At 43.9% G+C, this 22,884-nt stretch overlaps 1 protein-coding gene across 13 annotated transcripts in view; it reads left to right on the forward strand.

Moving 5' to 3' along the window:
• The window catches only part of LAMA3 (laminin subunit alpha 3), a 267,407-nt gene that overhangs the window by 230,928 nt on the left and 13,595 nt on the right, over nucleotides 1-22,884 (forward strand). For 12 of the 13 annotated variants that reach the window (XM_009433807.5, XM_054672139.2, XM_001156417.6 and 9 more), the window contains 8 exons: nucleotides 2,440-2,559; nucleotides 2,957-3,090; nucleotides 9,628-9,745; nucleotides 10,130-10,270; nucleotides 12,565-12,704; nucleotides 13,664-13,795; nucleotides 15,285-15,438; nucleotides 20,766-20,929. In XM_009433807.5, coding sequence (XP_009432082.3) covers nucleotides 2,440-2,559; nucleotides 2,957-3,090; nucleotides 9,628-9,745; nucleotides 10,130-10,270; nucleotides 12,565-12,704; nucleotides 13,664-13,795; nucleotides 15,285-15,438; nucleotides 20,766-20,929 — 1,103 coding nt within the window. Of the gene's footprint in view, nucleotides 1-2,439; nucleotides 2,560-2,956; nucleotides 3,091-4,345; nucleotides 4,579-9,627; nucleotides 9,746-10,129; nucleotides 10,271-12,564; nucleotides 12,705-13,663; nucleotides 13,796-15,284; nucleotides 15,439-20,765; nucleotides 20,930-22,884 lie in introns of those variants that run through there. The other variant, XM_016933464.4, reaches the window with a different exon arrangement.

Raw genomic sequence — 22,884 nt, forward strand, 5'->3', positions numbered from 1 at the left:
TCAGCATGTTTGCCTTCTCAAGACACTGAAGCTTCTCTGTTTTCAAGTAGCTGAGATTCCTAGGGACCCTCTAAAATCTATTAGGTTAGAAAAGTCCAAAGTGACACTCTACAAGTGATCATCAGCGCCATCTGCTGGTTGATGGAGAGTTGGCGTGATGTTTGCTGCTTTATACCTATAGCCGGCCTGGAGTTGAACCCTCCGGTGAATAGGAGCTTCTGTAGTTGCTCTCACGGAGTATTTCTGAAGAAATGTGGATGAGCCCAAAGGCTTTCTGGTGGTGCGAGAACATGGGATTGATAAGGAGCTTGGGATTTTACCAGAGTCTTCTACCGCAGGGTGGTGACACTGACCCGGTCCAACTCTCCTCTCTGGGGTTGGTCTGGACCCTTCAGGAGATTCCAAGGCTGGACCAGTTCTGATGGTTTGGGAAGGTCCCAGCCAGCCTGAAGGATACATAGAGCAGAGAAGTCATCCAGCATCTTCAGGACACGGCAGTTGTTTTACAAAACAAGGTCTTCTTTGTACTATAATTTGAAGTTCTTGGAGACTAAGAACCAGAAATACTACTCATATAATAAGAAAACTTAACATAATACCATTACATAAGAAATGACCTAGAGATCTGCTTTAAGTAGGATGGCTCATGACTCTCAGTAAATTGGTGTAACTCTGTTGTTTATGGTTTGATCAACCTAAGCTGACTCCCAAAGGCAAGGTTTAGGATCCAGATAAGGACTGATTTTCCTCTTAGAAAAGAACTCGGTCCCTGGACCTCAAAGAGAGGCATTCTTATCATTAAGGAACTGTGTAAAAGCAAAGCCTTCAAGCCCTAAGTCAGAAATTGCTCAGCTTATCTTAGGGAAGTAGCTGATTCAAGTATATGTTTCACACCGTAATGGAGATGCAATAATGACAAAGACAGATATGGCTCCCGCCCTCCGGGATTTTATAATCTAGAGGGGAAGAATATGCAAAGGAATGCTGTTAATAGGTTGTTTATTTCATCACAACTGTGAAGAGCTGTATCAAGGAAAAGTTTGGGGGTGAAATGAGGATGTACAACATAAAAGACACTTGAGCAAAGGAAATGCTTCCTCTGAGATCAGGAGGACAGCATTTGAACAGGACATGGGGACAGGCAAGACGGGGGATCCAGGCAGAGGGAGAGGCATGAAGAAGGCCTGGAGGTGGGAAGGGCAGGGAGCACTCAGTGGAACAGTGGCTGCGGGGCTGGAGAGCCAGAGGCAGTGCTGAGAGAGAGGCAGATGCCACGCAGCATCTGGTAGGGGTCGGGGCTTCATCCTGACAGCCGAGGAGAGTCACAGGCTCCCACTGGCATTTTCAAAGACTGCTCTGGCTGTAGGGGGGAATGGACTTTCGGGGGTACATGGGGAGACTGGCGGGTTGTTGCTGCAGGGACTGGCTAAAAACGTTGTGGCTGAGACTAGGTGGGATGACATAAAGAGAGAGCTAAGAATGGCAGAATTCACAAGGTTATGTTGGATGGGAGAGAAGGAAGGATCAAGAATGATTCCTAGGTTCTGATAAAGGGATGAGAAAGAAAAAAAATGACTCCTAGGTTTGTGGCTTGCTCAGCAATAAGGGAAAGGTAAGCATGGTGATGTGTGTGTGTGCGCTGCACACGTGCATGCAGGGGGCAGGCTGGGAGTCAGGGAGCGCATGCACCTGGTATAATGGAAGAAGAGGCAGGCTTGGCAGCCTGTAGGAGGCATGTAGGTCATACGTTCTGTGTGAGATATTCTGAATTTGAGGTCTCTGTGAGTCATGCAAGCAAAGCAATAACAACAAGGGAATCACGTGTGCAGACTTGGCCCTGAAGACAGGTCTAGGCTGGGGAGAACAATTTGGGGCCCATCAGTACACCTGGATTGGAGCTACAGGAGAGCCTGTGATTGTCAAGGCAAAGGGAGTGGTGTGGGGAGAAGGAGTCCTGTGTAGGATCCCCGAGGAACCCCCAACACTGACATGGAAGGTAGAAGGGGATAAACCAACAAATGAGACAGAGACATAAGAATCAGTCAGAAAACAGATGGTGGAAGGTATCTGAGGTCTGCGTAAGACCTCGCCTCTCTCTAAAAGGCACTCATATTTTCAAATAATATTAATGATCTGTATCTTTTCGGTCTCCATCTTTACACACCAGTTATGGATCGCACGAAACAAAATCATGATCATAGCTAGCATTTATTGTGTCTGTCCTGTGGGCCAACCACTGTGCGTGACATTTAACGTGACTTACAGTATTGAACCATCATCCCATCCCGTGAGGTTGCTGTTGCAGCACCATTATCCCTTTTCACTGAGGCAGCAGCTGAAGCTGAGAGCAGGGGGGTCTGTGAGAGTAACGGGAGTTCCAGTGCTCTGCCTCTTCTTCAGCCAAGCCTTCTGGTCATCTGCATTGTTCCTCTGTCCTAGGATCGCTTCATATCTCTAAATATAGAAGATGGCAAGCTCATGGTGAGATACAAACTGAATTCAGAGCTACCAAAAGAGAGAGGAGTTGGAGATGCCATAAACAACGGCAGAGACCATTCGGTACACTTTTTGAGTCTGTTTACTTGAATCGTTAAATGTCCTTAGTCCTTTAAAATTAAGTCAGTGCCCCCAAATAAATAAATAAAACTTCCTATTACCAGATAAACTTATGGATGTTAACTGAGGGATATATCCTTTTAAAATTTGCACATTTCGGCATGAAATGTATAACATATACATGATATCTATGAAACACGGTTAACTTCAAATACAAACATTTCTATCAAAATGTTTTAGTATCATATTTTTATCCAAAAATGCTACTGCTCAGAGCCTTCCTACTATGTATATAAATGAATCTGGGGGAAGATAAATAAAAACATGATAGTTCTGAACCCCTGTGAATAGAATTCTCTTATTTTCGCTGGCTTGCTGATTCATCTCTCATTTATTTCAGATTCAGATCAAAATTGGAAAACTCCAAAAGCGTATGTGGATAAATGTGGACGTTCAAAACACTATAATTGATGGTGAAGTATTTGATTTCAGCACATATTATCTGGGAGGAATTCCAATTGCAATCAGGGAAAGGTAAGATGATTTTTTTAAAACCAGATTTAAAGCCTTTGTTAGTGGTTATGATTGTGACCAAAAAAAATCTGGTCTGCCATTTTTAACTCCACCAACAAACAAACACAAAAAGTTAACTTTTCCATATTAACAGTATAGTCAACAGAATAAAACAGATTTAAATCCCGAATAAGGAGACTGGGCAGTGGAAAGAAGGAGGGTGGGGGAATGTGTGTCACCGCCGTTGTCATTCTCGGGAGGGGAGGGACCACGAAGGGTATAGTTGGGTTAACAATGCTGGCAGCAAGTAGAACAGAGGCTGTGGCCCTGGGCCCTTGAAGGCTGCATAGGAGAGCGTGGGCGTCCCAAGGCCTGACAGACATCCCTGGGGAACTGAAAGCTGAGGTTGCCACCTTCAGGGAGCCTCTGGAAGAATGTGAGACAATATGTCTCCTTCACTTCGGCATCAGCTGCTCCTTATATGCTATCGAGCGTGGAATTGTTACGTAACTGTTTCTTGGATGAGTGAACACATGAATTAATTAATGTGAAAGGCAGTAAAGCTTTATCTGAATGGGAAAAATCCCACCATTTTGGAATGCACGTAAAAATAACTTTTACATTTTGATCATTTGTATCCTCCCGGAAGGCTTTTAGATAGCTGACGATAGTGTGTGGACAGAACATATCCTGGAAGGATTAGTGCAGCCTCATGACTAAGTAAGAGTGCTCCCAGAAGGTTAGGTTATGATAACTTTTGTATGAGATCTGAAGCTAGTTAACTCTTTTGCTAACTTATACATCAGTTGGAAGGAACTAGAATATGATTTATAAGGTGTCATGCCAAGGTATTCTTTATTCTAGAGTCCTTATACATGTGGGCATCTGTCCATTCTACGTAGTCAGGTACTAATCTTTGTTTTAAAGTTGTCAGGGTTGCCTCCAAAGGCAAAAATGCAAATGGGAAAGCTGGGCACTTCAACAGAACCTGGGGGTGACATCTTTACTCCCTGGGCTCTGGAAGGAGCCTTGCAGATCATGGTATGTAGCCCCTGAGTTTTACAAATGAAGAAATTCAGAGCCAGTGAGATTATATTAATATTTAATATTATCAATATCAAATAGCAATTCAGCCATGAATAGCCAGTTATGAATTGTCAGTAAGATTGATTTTATTTCCATGAAATGGAATAAAATAAAATCATTTAAGGTAGTCAGTTTTTTCGAGTACTTTTGAGTATGTTTGAGAGTTGCCACTTATTCATTCATTACACAGGATTTATTGAGTGCCTAATGGGCATCAGGCAGAGTGACAGGTGCCAAGAAGGCAACAATGAGCATGGTGGAGCCTGGAGAAGAACAGAAGAGAGACAGTCACTACAGGAGAACGTGACGTGTGCCGTAGGAGGAAGCTCAGGGTGCTGACAGAGCCCAGGAGGGAACCTAATCCAACTGGGGCCATCAGGAAAGTGACCTCCAGCTGGGACCTGAGAGATGCTAGCAGTCAGTGTATGTGAAGCACCAAAGCTGGATAGAGAAAGCATGAACTTGCAAAGAGCTAGAGTACAGCAGGAAGTGGGATAGGGATGCCCCATGGGGCTGATGTGGGCAGCAGGGGCCTGACCACAGAGTACCTTGAAAGTCACAGTAAGGAGCCATTGGAGGGACTTCAGCAGAGAAAGGCCATGACCAAATTTGGGTTTTCAGTAGCTCACTCTAGTGCAGGGCAGAGACTGGATTAGAGAAGAAAAGGGCAGAGGCAGGTAGAGTGGCTGGAGGCCAAGTATATTAACAGAGGTGAGTGATGAGGGTGACCTGGCCCAAGGAGTGGTTGTGCAGGTGAGCAACAGGGATCAGATTCCAAATATATTTAGGATGGTGAATGGGCAGCACTGCACAATGGCTTGGGTTGGGGAATAAAGGGGAAAAGCAGTCAAGAATGATGCCTGGTTTTTGGCTAAGCCCTTGGCAGATGGAACACACCAACGGAGGAGTGGGGTGAGAAGTTAAGTCTGAGACAGGCTTAGTCCAGGAGCCTGAGACACAGCCAGGTGGAGAGGCCCACAAGCAGGTGCACAAAACGGCCTGGGCCTCCAGAAAGGAGGCCAGTCTGAAGAAGGGTAAATGAAGCTCAGGGCCAGGTAGTCATTGAGGTGGCAGAGGCCAGTGGGCTTACCCAGAGCCAGGAGGAATTCTCAAGTTGAGGCAATAAGGAACCCATTGGTGGTGGTTTGTGTTTGCATGATATTAACACAAGGCCCCTAGACAGTGATGTGGATGCCAGTCAGTCCAGGTTTTCTAGAAAAGGGCAGTAGGTAGAACCACAAAAGAGGTGGCTTTAGTTTTGGCTCAGCAAAACTTTAGGTTAATTCAGCACTCAACCTTTATTTGCCTTTTCATCTCCATCCATTAAAGAAATATATAGATATAGAGATGCATATACATAGAGAATTTGCTTTTTTAAAACAATTTTTTGTAGAGATGGGGTCTTGCTGTGTTGCCCAGGCTGGTCTCGAACTTCTAGCCTCAAGTGATCCTCCCACCCCCAGAATTCTGGGGTTACAGGCGTGAGCCACTGTGCCCAGTCCAGAATTTTCTTTCTTTTTTTGAGACAAGAGTCTTGCTCTGTCACCCAGGCTGGAGTTCAGTGGCACCATCTTGGCTCATTGCAACCTCTGCCTCCTGGGCTCAAGTGATTCTCCTACCTTGGCCTCCTGAGTAGCTGGGATTACAGGCATGTGCCACCATGCCTGGCTAATTTTTTGTATTTTTAGCAGAGACAGGGTTCCCCATGTTGTCCAGGCTGGTCTTGAACTCCTGAGCTCAGGTAGTCCACCCACCTTGGCCTCCCAAAATGCTGTGATTACAGGCATGAGCCACCATGCCTGGCCTAGAATTTTCTTAGTAACTTATTTTGGGATCCTCCAAACAAGGGACTGCTTCCTTTTTCTGGGCAAGTTTTATACTTTGACCTTTTTTTTTCTTTTTTTTTTTTTTTTTTTGAGACAAGGTGTTGCTCTTGTTGCCCAGGCTGGAATGCAATGGCATAATCTCGGCTTACTGCAACCTCCACCTCCCGGGTTCAAGCAATTCTCCTGCCTCAGCCTCCCGAGTAGCTGGGATTACAGGTGCCTGCCACCATGCCCGGCTAATTTTGTGTTTTTAGTAGAGACGGGGTTTTGCCATGTTGGTCTGGCTGGTCTCGAACTCCTGACCTCAGGTGATCCACCTGCCTCTGCCTCCCAAAGTGTTAGGATTACAGGCATAAGCCACCATGCACAGCCTATATTTTGACTTTTTATTAAAATCACTGGAACATGGAAAATGCAGGAGATAGAGGCCAGTCAAAAGATTTCACTGGCCCTTCACTCCCTCTAAAGCAAAATGCTAAGGAATAGTCAGCTGTTCTGGGTGTTGCCTCATCCCTGTGGTGAAGTCTTTGGTGGCCCAGAGATTCCTGAAACTGCCATTGGGCATGAGTCACCGGGAGGTGGGGTGGGCACAGAGGAGTTCCATGGATAATCCACAGCCAAGCTCTGTAGGGGCAACCAGCCAACGCTTCCAGAGCAGGGAGGTGTTCTGGTCCCTGGCATAAATGGAGGGACCTTTTAGACAAAGTTCTCAAACCTAACCTGGAGCAAGGCAAGCAAGTGTAATCACTAAATCAGCTTTGCTCAAGGGATTTTGTGCACGTTTTGTTTCTTCCCACTCTCACTGTAGTGTTTCTTCTGGGAATGGGGACCCAGATCTTGGAATGGCTTGTTTCTGATTATAATCAGAAATCATTCTGTTAATCCCATCTCCTACCCAGGAGAAGAGCAAATCATCCCTGGTAATGCCAGAGGGTGTGACACCAACAAGGGCATTTTTCTTGAGGACCTACACCATTGTTTACAGAGTGTGATTATACACACTAAAATGAAAATGATCCAAAAAGTAGATCTGTTGAACATCGACTAAGTACCCAACACTGAGGTTAGGGCTGCCTTTTGTTCTTTTTGCTCTCTGAAGTCGGCCTGCAGCAGCCATGGAGCTGGCTAAGCTTTTGTGGACAGATTGGCCCAAAGTATACATAAATACCCCAACACAGGAACCCACCAACACAACAACTCATGCCCCAGTGCAATCACATTCCTCTAGCAAGTATGTTCAGACCCTGTATCCTGGAGTAAATGTAGAACTGTAGGTCCTCAGGTAAGCCAAGGTAACAAGAATCCCCCCAGGAATAGTGGAAGTAAATCTCTTCCATTTTAATACTTCTGCTGTAGGTAACTCTTCTAGAAAAAGGCATGATCACTTCCAAGTGCTGCAGGAATACCAACTGTAAGCGTAAAAAGCAAGGGCTTCAAGCCTCACTAACCTGTGTGACACACTGACAGTACAGACCCCAGCTCTACCACTTACCAGCTGTGTGACCTTAGGCAAGGCCTTAACCTCTTAATGCCTCATTGCTACATCTATAGTATGGGCATAGTAGCTGCCTATCTCTTAGGGTGGTTGGAAGATTCAGAGTGTGTAAAGGAATTAGCAGAGGTCAGCACATGGTCAGTGCTCAATAAATGTTAGATAAGAAGACCTGCCCTTCCTGCACATGTATCCTAGAACTTAAAATAAAATAAAATAATATAAAAGAGAAAATACCTCCCTCAAAAGCTTATTGTAAGTTGGATTCATAGAGCTTCGTGCAAAATAGGTGGTCTGTATCTGTTAACTGCCTTTCTCTCCCACTATTTTCCTTTTCTGCAACCTTCTTTCTTTGACCAATAATCTATGGAGAGAGGGACATCTGGAATGTCATTGTCCAAGAGATATGTTGAAACCCAAAGAAGAATTGACCTAAAACCATGTATAAATAGGCAAGCTCCAGGAATGGAAATGAACCCTCCTCCTCTTCTGAGGCAAAAGGCCATCTTTATAAAATAATTAGGCTTATACTGTAATGCCAGTGAGGATTTGTTTCTTTCTTTTCCTTTTAATGAAATTTAATTTTAGGTCTATTACACGTAGCTCAACTGTTTCTAATGAATTGGATTAAAATGAATGCAGACACCTTTCCATTTAGAAAAGTAAGCTGCATTAGGGATTTAGAATGAAATCAGCTTTGGGTTTTCTTAGTACATCATTTGTTTAAGAAACACAAATATTTGCCTGGACTTCAGTTAGGTCATGTGTGTGAATGCTTTATGTGCATTCAGCTCCAGACAGATCCAGAAGTCAAATCGAAGGGGAAATGCCCTGGGGCCATGTAGAAAGAGCTGCTTTAGAAATTGCTCTCATTATATAAGAGCAGTAATATGGGAGTAGTTACTAACTTGAAGATCTCACATTGAGTCCTTACTCTACAAAACACTGTTTGAGTGTGTTACACATATTAACTTTCTTAGACTATGACAACCCTATGAAACAGATTCACATATTCCCATTGTCTGAATGAGGAAACAGGCATGGAGAAAAGTTGCCTGTTCAATCAGAAGGGACAGAACTTGAACCCAGGCAATTTGGCTGGTCCAGAGCAGCACAATTTTGCCTCTCAGAAACACCTGCTGAGCATTCACGTCCAGGTGCCATGCACTGCTGCAAGCTCTTGCTGTACGTTAACTTGTTTTTTTGGTTTTGTTTTTGTTTTTTGAGGCAGAGTCTCGCTTTGTTGCCCAGGCTGGAGTACAGTGGCACGATCTCAGCTCACTGCAACCTCCGCCTCCCGGGTTCAGATGATTCTCCAACCTCAGCTCCCGGGTAGCTGGGACTACAGGTGCCTGCCACCACGTCCCGCTAATTTTTGTATTTTTAGTAGAGTTAAGGTTTCATAATGTTGACCAGCCTGATCTCGAACACCTGACCTCAAGTGATCCACCTAACTTGGCCTCCCAAAGTGCTGGGATTACAGGCATGAGCCACCCCACCCGGCCCATTAATTTTTTAAATCCTGGCAATAACCCTTTGCCCACAGGTAGGAGGTGGTAGATACAGCAGCATATGAACCCAGACAATGTGTTCCATTGTTTCAGCTTGGCATTGGTTAAATCAAGCTACATTTTTCATAACTGAATAGAACCAAAAAGTAACACTTTGTTTCTTCTGACTTTACAGTGGCTAACTTAACAGTGAACAGAAAAAAAAGAGCAAAAAGTTTTCTAGAGCACTCCTGGTTCCTACAAATGATTTATTACTTTATTAATATATATGTATATCATATATCATCTATTAACTTATTAATACATGTCCTATCCACCCGCAATGCCGCGACTCCAGGGGGGAGGGACGGGCAGTTCTAGATATTGTGCATGTTCTCTGTCTCTTTACCTTTTGCGGCCACTGGCCATTCTTCTGTTAACATTGTTGTCTGCATTTTTAAACCTGGGAATGTAAACTTACACAGAAAGGAAGTCGGTTCTCCCAGCATCATAAAATAAGTAGCATTATGGGAATCCCATGGGAAAGGATAAACATAAAACACATACTCATTTATGGGTGAAAAGTACTAAAGAGCACAGTGTTTCAGCTCTGATTTCACGTGAGCCTGACATGATCCATCTCTTCCTTTGTGTTCGTAATCAGATTTAACATTTCTACGCCTGCTTTCCGAGGCTGCATGAAAAATTTGAAGAAAACCAGTGGTGTCGTTAGATTGAATGATACTGTGGGAGTAACCAAAAAGTGCTCGGAAGACTGGAAGGTAAGTGAAAGTTCAGAACCTCGTGAAGGAGTGCTTCCCAGACAACCCACCTTCCGTATCCATTAACGCAGCAACTTTTGACTTCTTTCTGATAGCACACAGTGTTACAGTGAACTGGCTCATATACACTCCCCATGTGCTTGCAAGATGCTGAACCTTTTCAGGTTTGCACATTAAATTTGTAGGAAAGTAGGAAGACCAACTATATACACAAAAACTTACAGATGATTGCTGACTTATTATGCAGAAAAGTAAGCTCTCTTTCTTTCTGAGGTTACATAAATCACATTAATCAGTTTGAGTAAAGTGAGATAGGGTAAGGTACTGTATTTCAGCCAAGAAATGATTACAATGCCAGTAATTTATTCCATGTTTGCATTTCAGCTTGTGCGATCTGCCTCATTCTCCAGAGGAGGACAATTGAGTTTCACTGATTTGGGCTTACCACCTACTGACCACCTCCAGGCCTCATTTGGATTTCAGACCTTTCAACCCAGTGGCATATTATTAGATCATCAGACATGGGTATGCAATAGTGCATTAATATCAAACAAGATTTAAACCTGACTCAAAGTTTGATGTTAAAAACAACAGAGAGATTTAGAAAGTGGTGGAGTTGTACATTTTTTCTATCATCACACAGTAAATGCTATTGTATAGTTCAACCATAAACATTATTCCCCACTCTGGGGTAGGTCCTCAAAGAAATCAAGTTTAGAAAGTAACATTATAATTTACAGAGTTGCATTTGTGTGTACTCGCGGACTCATTTTTATTCTTTTCAGGTATATTTTATAATAAGAGTTAAGGTGGATTATAACTACTGTAGTTAATAATGTAGCTTAAAGTTTCAGAGCTCAGAAAGAAAATCAGAGTGTGTCCCTATGATTTCTTTTTGATTGCATTAAAGGTAGCTCTCCAGATTGCCTTTTTGCAGCAGCAGCAGCAGCAGCTAGTTGGACAATATTTATACCTGGGGAATTGGAGAAAATAAGATCCTTTTCTCTTTCCTCATGTACAACAGAGCCACATAAATTCTCTTCCACAAGGAGATACCATCTGTAACTTAAGCGGATTTAGCTAGTGTGGTTATGTAGATACAGAAGTCACCTAATATTTAGAAATGAATATTTGTGGAATGAGTGGAATTTTTAAATAGAAGTAGAGTAGGATTATTTCTGTATTTGTTTCTTTAGGATTGCAGAGCACAGCAGACTTCTAGTATCTGTCAAGAAAATGGCTGGTGGCTGACTCTGTGGCTCTGTAATATCAGGAAGGCCGCCCCTCTCTTGGTGGCTGACTCTGTGGCTCTGTAATACTAGGAAGGCCGCCCCTCTCTTGGTGGCTGACTCTGTGGCTCTGTAATATTAGGAAGGCTGCCCCTCTCTTGGTGGCTGACTCTGTAGCTCTGTAATATCAGGAAGGCCACCCGTCTCTTGGTGGCTTGCTCACCAGTCCTTGAGGTTTTATTTTTAAAATGAGCCCTAAAGAAGCACATGCTAACACTTAGACTGTAGGGGTGGCTTTTCTATGAAAGCAGGATGTTTTGATCTAGCTCTTATGCTACCTAACACTTGTTTCCTCTGCCACGTGTAGGAACACTTAGTACACAATTCACGAAATGATCGAGAGCAGATGGAAGAATTAGGTTAGCAAAAGATTAGATCCGCCCTGGACAATGGAGGAATCCTGGATATAGCATAGGGACATTGCCCTCAATTTCATAATGGGTTAGCTAAAGATACATATAAGTTAGCATTAGTTTATGCAATTCATAATGAATATTGCCAATTGAAAAAAAGTCAACACAAAGTAAAATCAACAATGGCTATAACCACACACTGTAAAACTTGTTTTAGACTGAAATCTTACCAAAGAATCACATCTTGTTGAAAACTGCAGAAATTATACTTGGTAGAAAAAACACAAACAAAATTGAAATGACAAGTGCTGAGATTGCACATTTTTAAAATTAATGATTGACAGGAAGAGTCAAATTATCTTGCCCAAATTTACATCTTCAGAGTTCAACATGGAGAATTGGACTTCCCAAAAATAATGACTAGGAAATAAAAAATTTATAATGACTGAAGAGAAGAAATCATTGTAATATTCTTATATTAAAAATTAAGGAATCGAGTCTTTGCTGTAAAATTTATTTAGCAACGAATTGATCCGATAGAAATAACTTCAGCCAAAGAAAAATAAAAATAGAAAAATTTAGACTGGGCATGATGGCTCACACCTGTAATCCCAGCACCTTGGGAGGCCAAGCCAGGAGTATCTCTTGAGCCCAGGGGTCTGAGACCAGCCTAGGGAACATAGTGAGATCCTGTCTCTACAAAAAATTACAAAGTTGGCCGGCTGTGGTGGTGTGCGCCTGTGGTCCCAGCTTCTCAGGAGGCTGAGGTGGGAGGATCGCTTGAGCCTGGGACAGTGCCACTGTACTCTAGCCTATGCAAGAGAGCAAGACTCTGTCTCAAATAATAATAATAATAAGATAAAATATAAAAATTTAGAAATGATTTAACTGTTTTGTATAGTCGATTGAGAAATTAAATTGGCTTAATGAATGTAGGTCCAAAAAATGATTTTGACAAATTCATTGGTGTTGACATAATTTGCATAAGATTTTTATATTTATAAACATGGAGTCAAATATGCAAAAAATAATCTTTAGAGCAAAAAGCAAACTCAAAGCATTTGGGTCAAAACATCCTGATTGTTTTATACATGGTTTGGATGATAAATTCAGTAAAGATACAGGCATAATCCTTATATGCAAATTAGTTGATGGGTATTTTCTATGGTGATTTCAGACAAGGAACCTGCAGGTCACTCTGGAAGATGGTTACATTGAATTGAGCACCAGCGATAGCAGCAGCCCAATTTTTAAATCTCCACAGACGTATATGGATGGTTTACTGCATTATGTATCTGTAATAAGCGACAACTCTGGGTGAGTGGAATAATACTTCTGTCAGAGCTGTGAGTGAGTTTTACTCTCTTTCGTTTAATGGAATTTTCTGGTGTCTTTTTGCAAAATATTTGTCCTTGATACCAAAAATACTTCACTAATAAGTCTTGTCCTTCTTCCTTTTTCCATATCAATTTCTTCATAAAAAAATAAACTGCCACACATGGTGGCTCATGTCTGTAATCCCAACAACTAAGAAGGCTGAGGCAAGAGGGTTGCTTGAGGCCAAGAGTTCGAGACCAGTCTTGGAAACATAGTGAAACCATGTCTCTACCAAAAATAAAATAAAATAAAATGTAAATAAATAAAATTTAAAAAATAAATCAGTTGGATGGATAAATTGTGGTGTATTCAAAATGGAATGCTATATAGCAATGAGAAAGAAGGATCTAGAACTATATGTAATGACAAGAATGACCCTCACAAACATAATGTGGAAAACATTGAGTCACACATAAAAGTTCATCTCATATGATTTCCTTTATACAAAGTTCAAAAACAGGCAAGAACTAATCCATTCCATCAGAATTCAGGATAGAGGGAGGGAGGCTATAGGGTTAAAGGGAATGCACAACAGGGTACCTGGGGTGCTACTCTGTTCTGTTTCTTTATCTGGGTGCTGGTAATGTTGGTGTATTTCTGTTGCAAAAATTCATTGAGCTGAACACTTATAGCCTGTGCACTTTCTGTACATGAGGCTCTCATAACACAGTCTTTCAAAATGCCATCTTTGGCAAGATACACCCATTTTAATAAAAATGTGATGTGCAAAAGAAAATACATGAAAAAAGTTGTAATGCTCTTTAAAAATAAAGTCTAGTTTCACTAGTTATTTTAGATAACAAATATTGAATCTGAGTCTTAGACAGTGAGTTGGCCACATGGCAAGGGCCCTTTTTTCCAGCAGTTCTCACCCATGATTTGCTTTTCTTCCCTTTCAGACTACGGCTTCTCATCGATGACCAGCCTCTGAGAAATAACAAAAGGCTAAAACACATTTCAAGTTCCCGGCAGTCTCTGCGTCTGGGCGGGAGCAATTTTGAGGGTTGTATTAGCAATGTTTTTGTCCAGAGGTAGGTGATCCTCTCTTTGTGGGTAACTGATGAGAACGGCCTGCCCATGGGAAGGGTATCTCTTTGGTCCAGTTAACAAAGTCAGCTTTGTCAACATGTGCTGCATGAGACCCGCATACCACAGTCTTTCAAAATGCCATCTTTGGCAAGATACACCCATTAAAAAACCCATAAAAAACTCCTGGGCCCGGCCTCCTTTTGGAGGAGCAGCGTTAGCATGTAACCTTGGAAAAGGCCTAATTAAAATTAACTTCAGATTATGGCCCTGAAAAGTATTCACTGAAATTTTATGCATTATAATCAAGATTGTGCAATTAGATTTCATCAGCTCTCCACAGTTTTCAAGGCCAAGGAACTGCATGGACCAGTGCTGTGCTGGGAAACCAAATCACCACAATGTTGAACGTGATATTTAATAGAGAGAGAGTAGCTCTTGGGGCTTCCATGCAAGTGTTTACATGTTTTTTTTGATACAAAATGATTGTTTTTAGATAAGAGGCAAAATCTTCTCCAGGGTAAGGAGAGGGCCTGGTTCTGGCTATGAACCTCAGGCTGGAATTCTCAGGCTACCATGACAGGGAGCCTCCCACCCATCAGGGCTCCATCCTCCTTGGCCAGGATGAGGCTTAGAGTTCTCATTTCCCTCCTGGTTGATGAAACATCTTCCTTGAACATCTAATTCAGGGACTGGAGCAGGAAGTGGGAGGGATGGGGAAGGCCCAGGGGTTGTTAGCAACAGCTTACTGCCATGATAAGGCTTGGACAAGAATCGTGAGATAAAGCAAATTTGTCCAAGACTTTTCCTCCTCATAGTCAGATAAATCCTTCCATAAACTCACCTCTGAATTTCCTTATATTTACCATCATTCAGTATCATCCAGTGCCCATCTTCTCCCTCTGTGCATATTTTATGTTCGTATTTCCACATGACACCCATTTCAAAGAAAGAACTATAGTATCCCGGCCCTCCCACAATTCTGCCACAATCCCAAGTCAATAAAGGTTTCTTGGGCTCCTCGCCGGCTTCTAGAGGTGATATTAAAGTAGGAGATGAAAGTTTCCCTAGGAACCATGACCGTAAGAATGTGTAATTTTTTAAAAAATCATTGATACATAACAATTGTATTAATACACATTTATGGGTTACATGTGATATTTTGATACAGGTCTACAATGTGTAATGATCAAATCTGGGTAACTGGAATGTGCTTCATTTCAAGCATTCATCATTTCTTTGTGTTGGGAACATTCCAAATCTTCTCCTCTAGCTATTTTAAATTATACAATAAATCATCATTAACTTGAGTCACCCTATTGTGCTGCCAAACACTAGATCATATTCCTTCTATCTAACTGCATTTTTGTACCCATTAACCAACCCCTCTTCATCCCCAAAACATGTACTTTTTGAAATGAGCTCTCTCTACCAGCAGGTCTTCCTCGACATGTCCAAGTTTGGCAGCATCTTTCATTTCTGCTCTTTTTCCAGGTTATCACTGAGTCCTGAAGTCCTAGATTTGACCAGTAACTCTCTCAAGAGAGATGTGTCCCTGGGAGGCTGCAGTTTAAACAAACCACCTTTTCTAATGTTGCTTAAAGGTTCTACCAGGTTTAACAAGACCAAGACTTTTCGTATCAACCAGGTAAGTGTCCAAACCTAACCCTGGGTTTCACTCTTCCCTGGAGGATTCCCCTGAGCCTGCCTTGTGGGAGATTTTGGGGAAGGGGGTGAGAGCTCACCAATCCATAAAGTGGGACTGATGCATTATCAACAGTTGAATCACACCAAAATGTCGAAGTGGTTTTCTTTTTAGCTTGTATTTCGCATCTTGATGAAAAGTTGGCAAGTTTTGCACTCACAGAACAGAACCATGACTTAGTTTCTTAATTTCTGTAGCTGATGTCTTGCTGTTTTAACATTTCTGCTGTGTCCCCAGCAGGTCCTATGTTTTTCTATAGAATATAAGGGCCATGCTCCTCTTCCTGCCCATAGTCCTCCCCTCTGCTCTGATGCAGCTCCTATGACAAGATACATCCATACATCTGGGCCTTGTCAAAACCAATGTGGTGTACCCTTGACTGCAGACTAGAAACACCTGGGGAGCTTTAACACCCCAATGCTTAGGCTGCATCCGACCCAATTAAGTTAGATGCTCGTGGAGTGGGCGTATCAGTAGTTTGTGAAGCTCCCCAGGTGATTCTGAAGTACAGCACTCAGAGGGACTGAGAGGAAATGAAACTCCTTATTTGGAGGAGCAGAACATTGTGATGAGTTGAACACAGGATCAGGGTTTAAGGAGCTCCTTGCTCTGCTCAAGGTCAACAATGTAACTTTCCCAGGTCTGAGGTTACAATTAATATGGTTAATGGATAACAGTGGGCACCTCGGATCTGCCAGGCACTGCACTATGCACTCCAGATGGATTTTCTTACCAAATCCTTCAATAACCTTATGCTGCAGTGTAGAAAGGTAAGCAGTTCTGCCCAAGCTCCCACAGGTGGAAGGTGAGTTGGAGTTCCAACCTAGGAGCCCGTGGCCTCTTGAGAGCTATGTGCTCCTGTTCAACACACTTTCCACTTAATGTCAACCACGTGCTGCTTCTCTACCAATATTTCCCCACTGCACAATGATTTGGGAGAGCATGAACAGATAATACCTAATAAAATACATGTTTTATGCTATTAAGAAGAAATATACTTCATAAATCCAGAAGGGCTGTCATTTTCCCATTATGGGAACATCTTTAGAATTGCCCCATCAAAATTGAAGTCATATATTCACTTTTTCATTGTAAGGCTGAAAGTTATTGAGAGACTAAATTAGCCCAGTGATGGTGAACTGGAGAGAGCAAATGGATTCAAATCTATTTACAAGATAGAATACACATGACTCAGACAATAATTGAATTGGGAAGACAAGGGAGAGGCAGGAGTTAAAATAATTCTGAGGCACCCAGTCTGGGTTATTGGATGAATGGGGATGTCCTCTCCATGGAGATAGGAGAAGGACAAGTATTAGGAGGAAAAGAGAATGAATGGAGTTTGTGGTGTATTGAGTGACAGGAGTCTGCAGGACACCCAGGTGCAGAAATTTGGTGGAAGAATGTCAGGAGTCTCTGCGTGGGCTTCAGCAGATAGGGTGGGACTGGGGCTATTAATGTGGAAAACATCAGCGAATACACTTTCATTTCCCCCTGTTTTGCGTAAGCCCCCAGTTTGGATGGAATAGGACATTAGTCTCTGCCCAGTAGCAGAGAGAATACAGCACAGCTTAGTGGTTAAGTACTGGACTCTGGAGTCAGACTTCCTGGGTTTGCATCCGGCTTTACCATTTATTAGGTATGTGATCTTGGGCAATTATTAAACCTCTCTCTGGGTCTATTTGCTCCAATGTAAATGAAGATAAATAATGGTAATACCTCATGATGTTGATGTGAGGATTAAATGAAGTAATAAACACAAAATACTTAGAAAAGTGCCTGGCACATAGTAAGTATGCATTAAATGCTAGTTATTATTACTATGCATGCTAATGAAAACCTAAATGAAAGGGCATAAGATGCTACAGGAGTGGTGTGGCAGGAATTTTCCTACCATGGGAATCAGGAGGGTTCTTCTGGAGGAGGTACCCCAGGAACTGGGTCTGGAGTGGGGGTCGAATTTAGCTGAGTGAATATTGTTGCTGCCCAAGCAGAAGCCCAAAGCTGGAGGCAGGATGTGGCTGGGACTCACGGGTGCAAGACATGCTGCATGCATCCTCACCAGACTGACTTCATGCTCTCTCTCTCCCTTCTCAACACACCCCTCTGAGAGCAGAATCAAATGCCAACCTTACAGGTCAGGAAATTGAGTGTCTAAGAGGTTAAAAAAAAGTTGCCAAAGAGCATCCTGTCAGTAAATGGTAGAGTCAGGATTCAAACTTAAGACTCTTTTTTTTCCATATTAACTAAATTTTTATTTTTATTTTTTCTTTTTTTATATATATATATTTTTTATTATACTTTAAGTTCTAGGGTACATGTGCACAACGTGCAGGTTTGTTACATATGTATACATGTGTCATATCGGTGTGCTGCACCCATTAACTCGTCATTTACATTAGGTATATCTCCTAATGCTATCCCTCCCCCCTCCCCCACCCCACTACAGGCCCTGGTGTGTGACGTTCCCCTTCCTGTGTCCAAGTGTTCAAACTTAAGACTCTTAAGCACAAAGAACGTGCTCTTCTCCCAGGCACTCAGAGCTCAGTGGGGATCTCCATCAGTTAAAGTGAAGGGTGGGGATTCACCTTACTAGGGGTTGGTTCAGAAATGGACATGTGGCCCCTCCCTCCTGGACAATGAGCCCTGAGAGGAAGTTGAGGGCGTGGCTGCTGATAAAGAATTCCATGTTAGCACAAAGAGAAACCCAGGCAGAATCCATGCTTCTTGTGTTGGACAGTGTAGTGAGGATGTGATTCCCAGAAGCACAAGAAGAACACAAGATTCAAACTTAAGCACAAAGAATGTGCTCTTCAAGCCACATCATGTGGCCTCTACAGGCCCGAGAGCCTGGTGAACAGTGGGAATGGAGAAAGGAGACTAGAGAGAGGTAAACTGGAATCACACCCTGGGGCCAGATCAGGCAAGCCTCATATGACCTACATCAACTGGACATTTTTCTATAGTCAGTGTAACGTCATTGAAAGGAGTCCTGTAAACAGCTGAAAAGATTAAAGATTACTAAGCTGGTAGCAGCCTGTGGGATGGTTTGGTGTAGGAAAGTTCTAGAGCCAAGGAGTCAGATTGGCAAGCTACCGTAATCATCCAGGCAAAAGAGTCGGGGCTGGCTGGGCACGGTGGGTCACACCTGTAATCCCAGCACTTTGGGAGGCCGAGGCAGGCAAATCACCTGAGGTCAGGAGTTCAAGACCAGCCTGGCCAACATGGTGAAACCCCGTCTCTACTTAAAATACAAAAATTAGCCCGGCTTGGTGGCAGGCACCTGTAATCCCAGCCACTGGGGAGGCTGAGGCAGGAGAATCACTTGAACCCGGGAGATGGAGGTTGCAGTGAGCTGAGATCGTGCCACTGCACTGCAGCCTGGGCAACAGAGTGAGACTCCATCTCAAAAGCAAAAAAAAAAAAAAAAAAAAAAAAAAAAAAAAAAAAAGAGGGCTGACTTTCAGGGCATAGGCACTAGAAATGAAAAGGAAGGAGTGGAAACAAAATATGTCACACAGAAGAAGAATAGGACATGAGAACTGAATGCATGATAGAGGCCAGGGAGGCGGGTGTCCATGAGGACCAAGATTTTGAGCCTGGATGCTTTAAAGGATGATGATGCCATTAAGAGAATTAAGGGACATTTGGTGGCAAAGGCTGTCTTTCAAAACTGTTCATCTTGATGCTCATGCTGCTGACACACGGAGAAGACTCCAGAGAGGGAGCAAGGCCCACTGGTATGAGTCCCAGGCAGGAGCCCAGGCTGGGTTTTAATCTCAGTAGGATCAAGGTTTGGCTGATATAAGTAACTCACTTAAGTTTCTGTTGGGTACGGTAGAACGTCTCCATTCAGCAACGTGCAAGCATCATTTTAAATAACTGATTTCAAGTTTGCATTCTGAGCACTATATCCAGGAAATGGGTCAGGGAAGAAAACCCACCCCTGAAGGAATGTGAATCTTTTGGGAAGACTTTAGCTGCTGAATCAGAAAACCCACTGCAAAATTAATGACTTAAACAATAATAATAATCTCACACAGTGAGCCATGCAGGGGTAGGTGAGGCTTGAGGCCTGGCCCATCAGGAGTTGGCTCTGCTTCCTCTTGGTCCTCTTGGCTCCATCCTGGGTGCTTCTGGGAATCACATCCGCACCACACCATCCAGCACAAGAAGCACCAATTCTGCCTGGGTTTCTCTTCGTGCTAATATGGAATTATTTACCAGAAGCCCCGCCTTCAGCTTCTTCTCAGGGCTCATTGGCCAGCAGGGAGGGGTGATGTGTTTATTTCTGAACCAACCCCTAGTACGGTGAATCCCTACCCTTTGCTTTGACTGATGGAGATCCCCACTGAGCTCTGAGCACCTGGGAAAAGCGCATGGGCATTTCAGAACTTGAGCTCTGCGGTGGAGAAAAGAGGGGCAGGGCTGGGGAATCTCAGTTACTTCCAACAATTTTCCTAGTCACATTTAACATTTATTATGGTTGTTTTTCTGCATTAAAACTCAGTCCCATTCAAAAGTTCAAACTTCTCTGCATGAGTCAACTCTGGTGGAAGTGGGGACAGGATGTGGTCCCCTCCCTTCTCTTTCTCTTCTGCTATCTTGGTCCTTTCACCTGCCCTGTTGCCCAAGTGAATGGTTGTTAGGGGAGGTGGCCACAGATTTGCAGTTCCATGTTTCACTGGCAGGCTGTGGGTGTCTCGGTGCCGCTGGCCAAATGCTGGCCCCCTCAAGCGACACTGCGGTTCTTCCAATGCTCAGTGGTGGAAAGGGGCACCAGGCAGCCACTGGTCCCAGGTGCGGCAGCTTTCAGAGAAGAACCCAGACTTGTGTAAGATGAGAATAACATGCATGCTCCCCAAAGAAGGAGGGAGAGAAAAGGGGGGTATTTAGACTCTCCTAAACTTTGTTTTCCCCAAAAGAATGAGCCCCTCTGCCTTCTAGCCCTGTCTTACACCTTCCTGGTGGCAAAATGCTCACAAATCAAAGCCACACTAGGGCATTGAAGGGGATTATGAGGATCTGGCTTCGGGAAAGGTTAAAGAGCTAAATAAAGAATGAGCTCTCCATTCTGCCCACTCCATACCAGTCAGTGACCCGCAGGAAGGGCTCTCAGCGGAAACTTCCCATCTCCATGGTACCAGGCCTTCTATTGCCCTACTGAATTCCTCACTTAGGATCAAGGGTGAAAATTAAGCAATGTACTTAGCAAGATAAGCATTCTTCACTCTTTCCCCTGATAATTGTGTTGCTCTTTTCCCATGCAGCTGTTGCAGGACACACCAGTGGCCTCCCCAAGGAGCGTGAAGGTGTGGCAAGATGCTTGCTCACCACTTCCCAAGACCCAGGCCAATCATGGAGCCCTCCAGTTTGGGGACATTCCCACCAGCCACTTGCTATTCAAGCTTCCTCAGGAGCTGCTGAAACCTAGGTATTATTTAGCTTTCCTGCCCCAGCACCAGCTCAGAACCTGACTCTGCGATTCCACCTCAGGGAAGTCTGACTGCCATGACACCATGCAGCTCTCTCTAATGAAGGTGGCACTACCATTTTTGTGCAAAGAGGTGCTGGCCTGCACAGGACAGGGAGCGTGATTGCCTGCCATGTGCTTTCCCAACAGCTGGAGGCAAACGTGACGACAGTGTACTTCTCAGAGGCTGAAACAATCAGCTCAGCTCTGGTTTAGAATTGATGGTGTTCTAAAAATAAGGCTGACATTTTTTTTCTAAAGCTGCTGTTTATTTCCATGATAAATCACCTTTCTTTTCTTGTATTCTGTAGTGAAAGTAAAATCATTCTTTTTTGGTAGACGCAGTGCCAGATAGATCATTTTTAGAGAATACATTTGGCCTTTTTGTGCTAACAAGTTGCACCTCTTTTGGGGAGGCGGGAATGAGCAGAAATATTAATTATGTCAGAAAAAAATTAGAAAAATAAGATTTGTCATTTTCAGGTGATTTGAAGGAGCCATAGATAAAAAGGTACTGACCTTTTCTTCACAGCTTTCCCACAGAGGCAGAATTGCCCGGGGGGCTAAAAGGAGCTGGCTCTAACATCTGGCTTTCAGTCCTGCGTCACCACTTACTGGCTGGGTGACTCCAGACCACGTGCCAGGGCAGCTCCTCTGAGACACAGACACTAAGATGGGATTAGATGGGCAAGAGGTTCATTGTGGGGAAGCCTGTGAAAGATGACCAGAAGGGGACAGAGATGGGGGCAGGCAGGGAGAGCCCACAGATGGCTGTGGGCCTGCAGATACTGTGAGGGGAGGGCGCAGGGAGGACAGAGCCGGGTAGGAAGGGCCTCGGGTCGCAGTCCACAGACTGTAACACAGTCTCAGCCAGGTGCCTGCAGTGCCCCGAAGCAGAGATCATCTCTGAGAAGAGCTCAGTGTTGGCTATAAATGGCCCGGCTCTAATACCCCCGAGTGTCACTGAAGACCTAGGGCATGGCAGCCCCACTGTGCTCCCTGCAGCAGCTTCTCTTGGAGCACGACTTCATGGTTGCCACATGCCATTTAACTTCTCTAAGCCTAAGCTGTCCCTCTATGCCTGTCTTGCGTGTTAGCAAATTGCTACCTCTCTCTGGACCTCAATTTTCCTGTTAGTTAAATGGGCTCGATGATGCTTTTCTTGCAGGGAGGAGAGGTCATAGCTTATAAGGAGGCTGGCCCTTGAAGCCCACTCAGTAAGCTGTGAGCATGCATCACAGGCAGAGAGAGGTAAAGGTCAGAGAGAGATTGACTGCCAAGCTCTGAAGGAGAAAGCCTGTGTGGACAGCTCCACGTCTCCAGCTGCCCCATGGAAAGTCTTGGGGTCCCTCATTTTCCAAAACTGTGCTAGTAGAAGCTAAGGCGGAAGGAGAGGAGATTGTCCCTCCAGTTGTCCCCTCCCCTGGCTACTCCTTGGTGGGGAGGCCCCACTCCCCACCCCTGCTCTCTTGGTCAAGCTGACCTTAATGACAATGACATCCCTCTTTCTTTTCTTTTTTTTTTTTTTTGAGACGGAGTATCACTCTGTCACCCAGGCTGGAGTACAGTGGTGTGACTTGGCTCACTGCAACTTCCACCTCCTGAGTTCACACTATTCTCCTGCCTCAGCCTCCTGAGTAGCTGGGACTATAGGCGCCCACCACAACGCCCGGCTAATTTTTTTGTATTTTTATTAGAGATGGGGTTTCACTATGTTGGTCAGGCTGGTCTTGAACTCCTGACCTCGTGATCCGCCCACCTCGGCCTCCCAAAGTGCTGGGATTACAGGCGTGAGCCACCGCGCCCGGCCAACCTCTCTCTTTCAAGAAACTGCCTGGATGCCCCTTTCCCCAGCCTCCCGCCTCTGGCCTCCCCCTTGTGGCCTCTCCATCAGCTTGGCCCCCCGCTCCCTGGCA

Source organism: Pan troglodytes, chromosome 17 (assembly GCF_028858775.2).
Source record: "Pan troglodytes isolate AG18354 chromosome 17, NHGRI_mPanTro3-v2.0_pri, whole genome shotgun sequence".
NCBI classification, from domain to species: Eukaryota; Metazoa; Chordata; class Mammalia; order Primates; family Hominidae; genus Pan; species Pan troglodytes.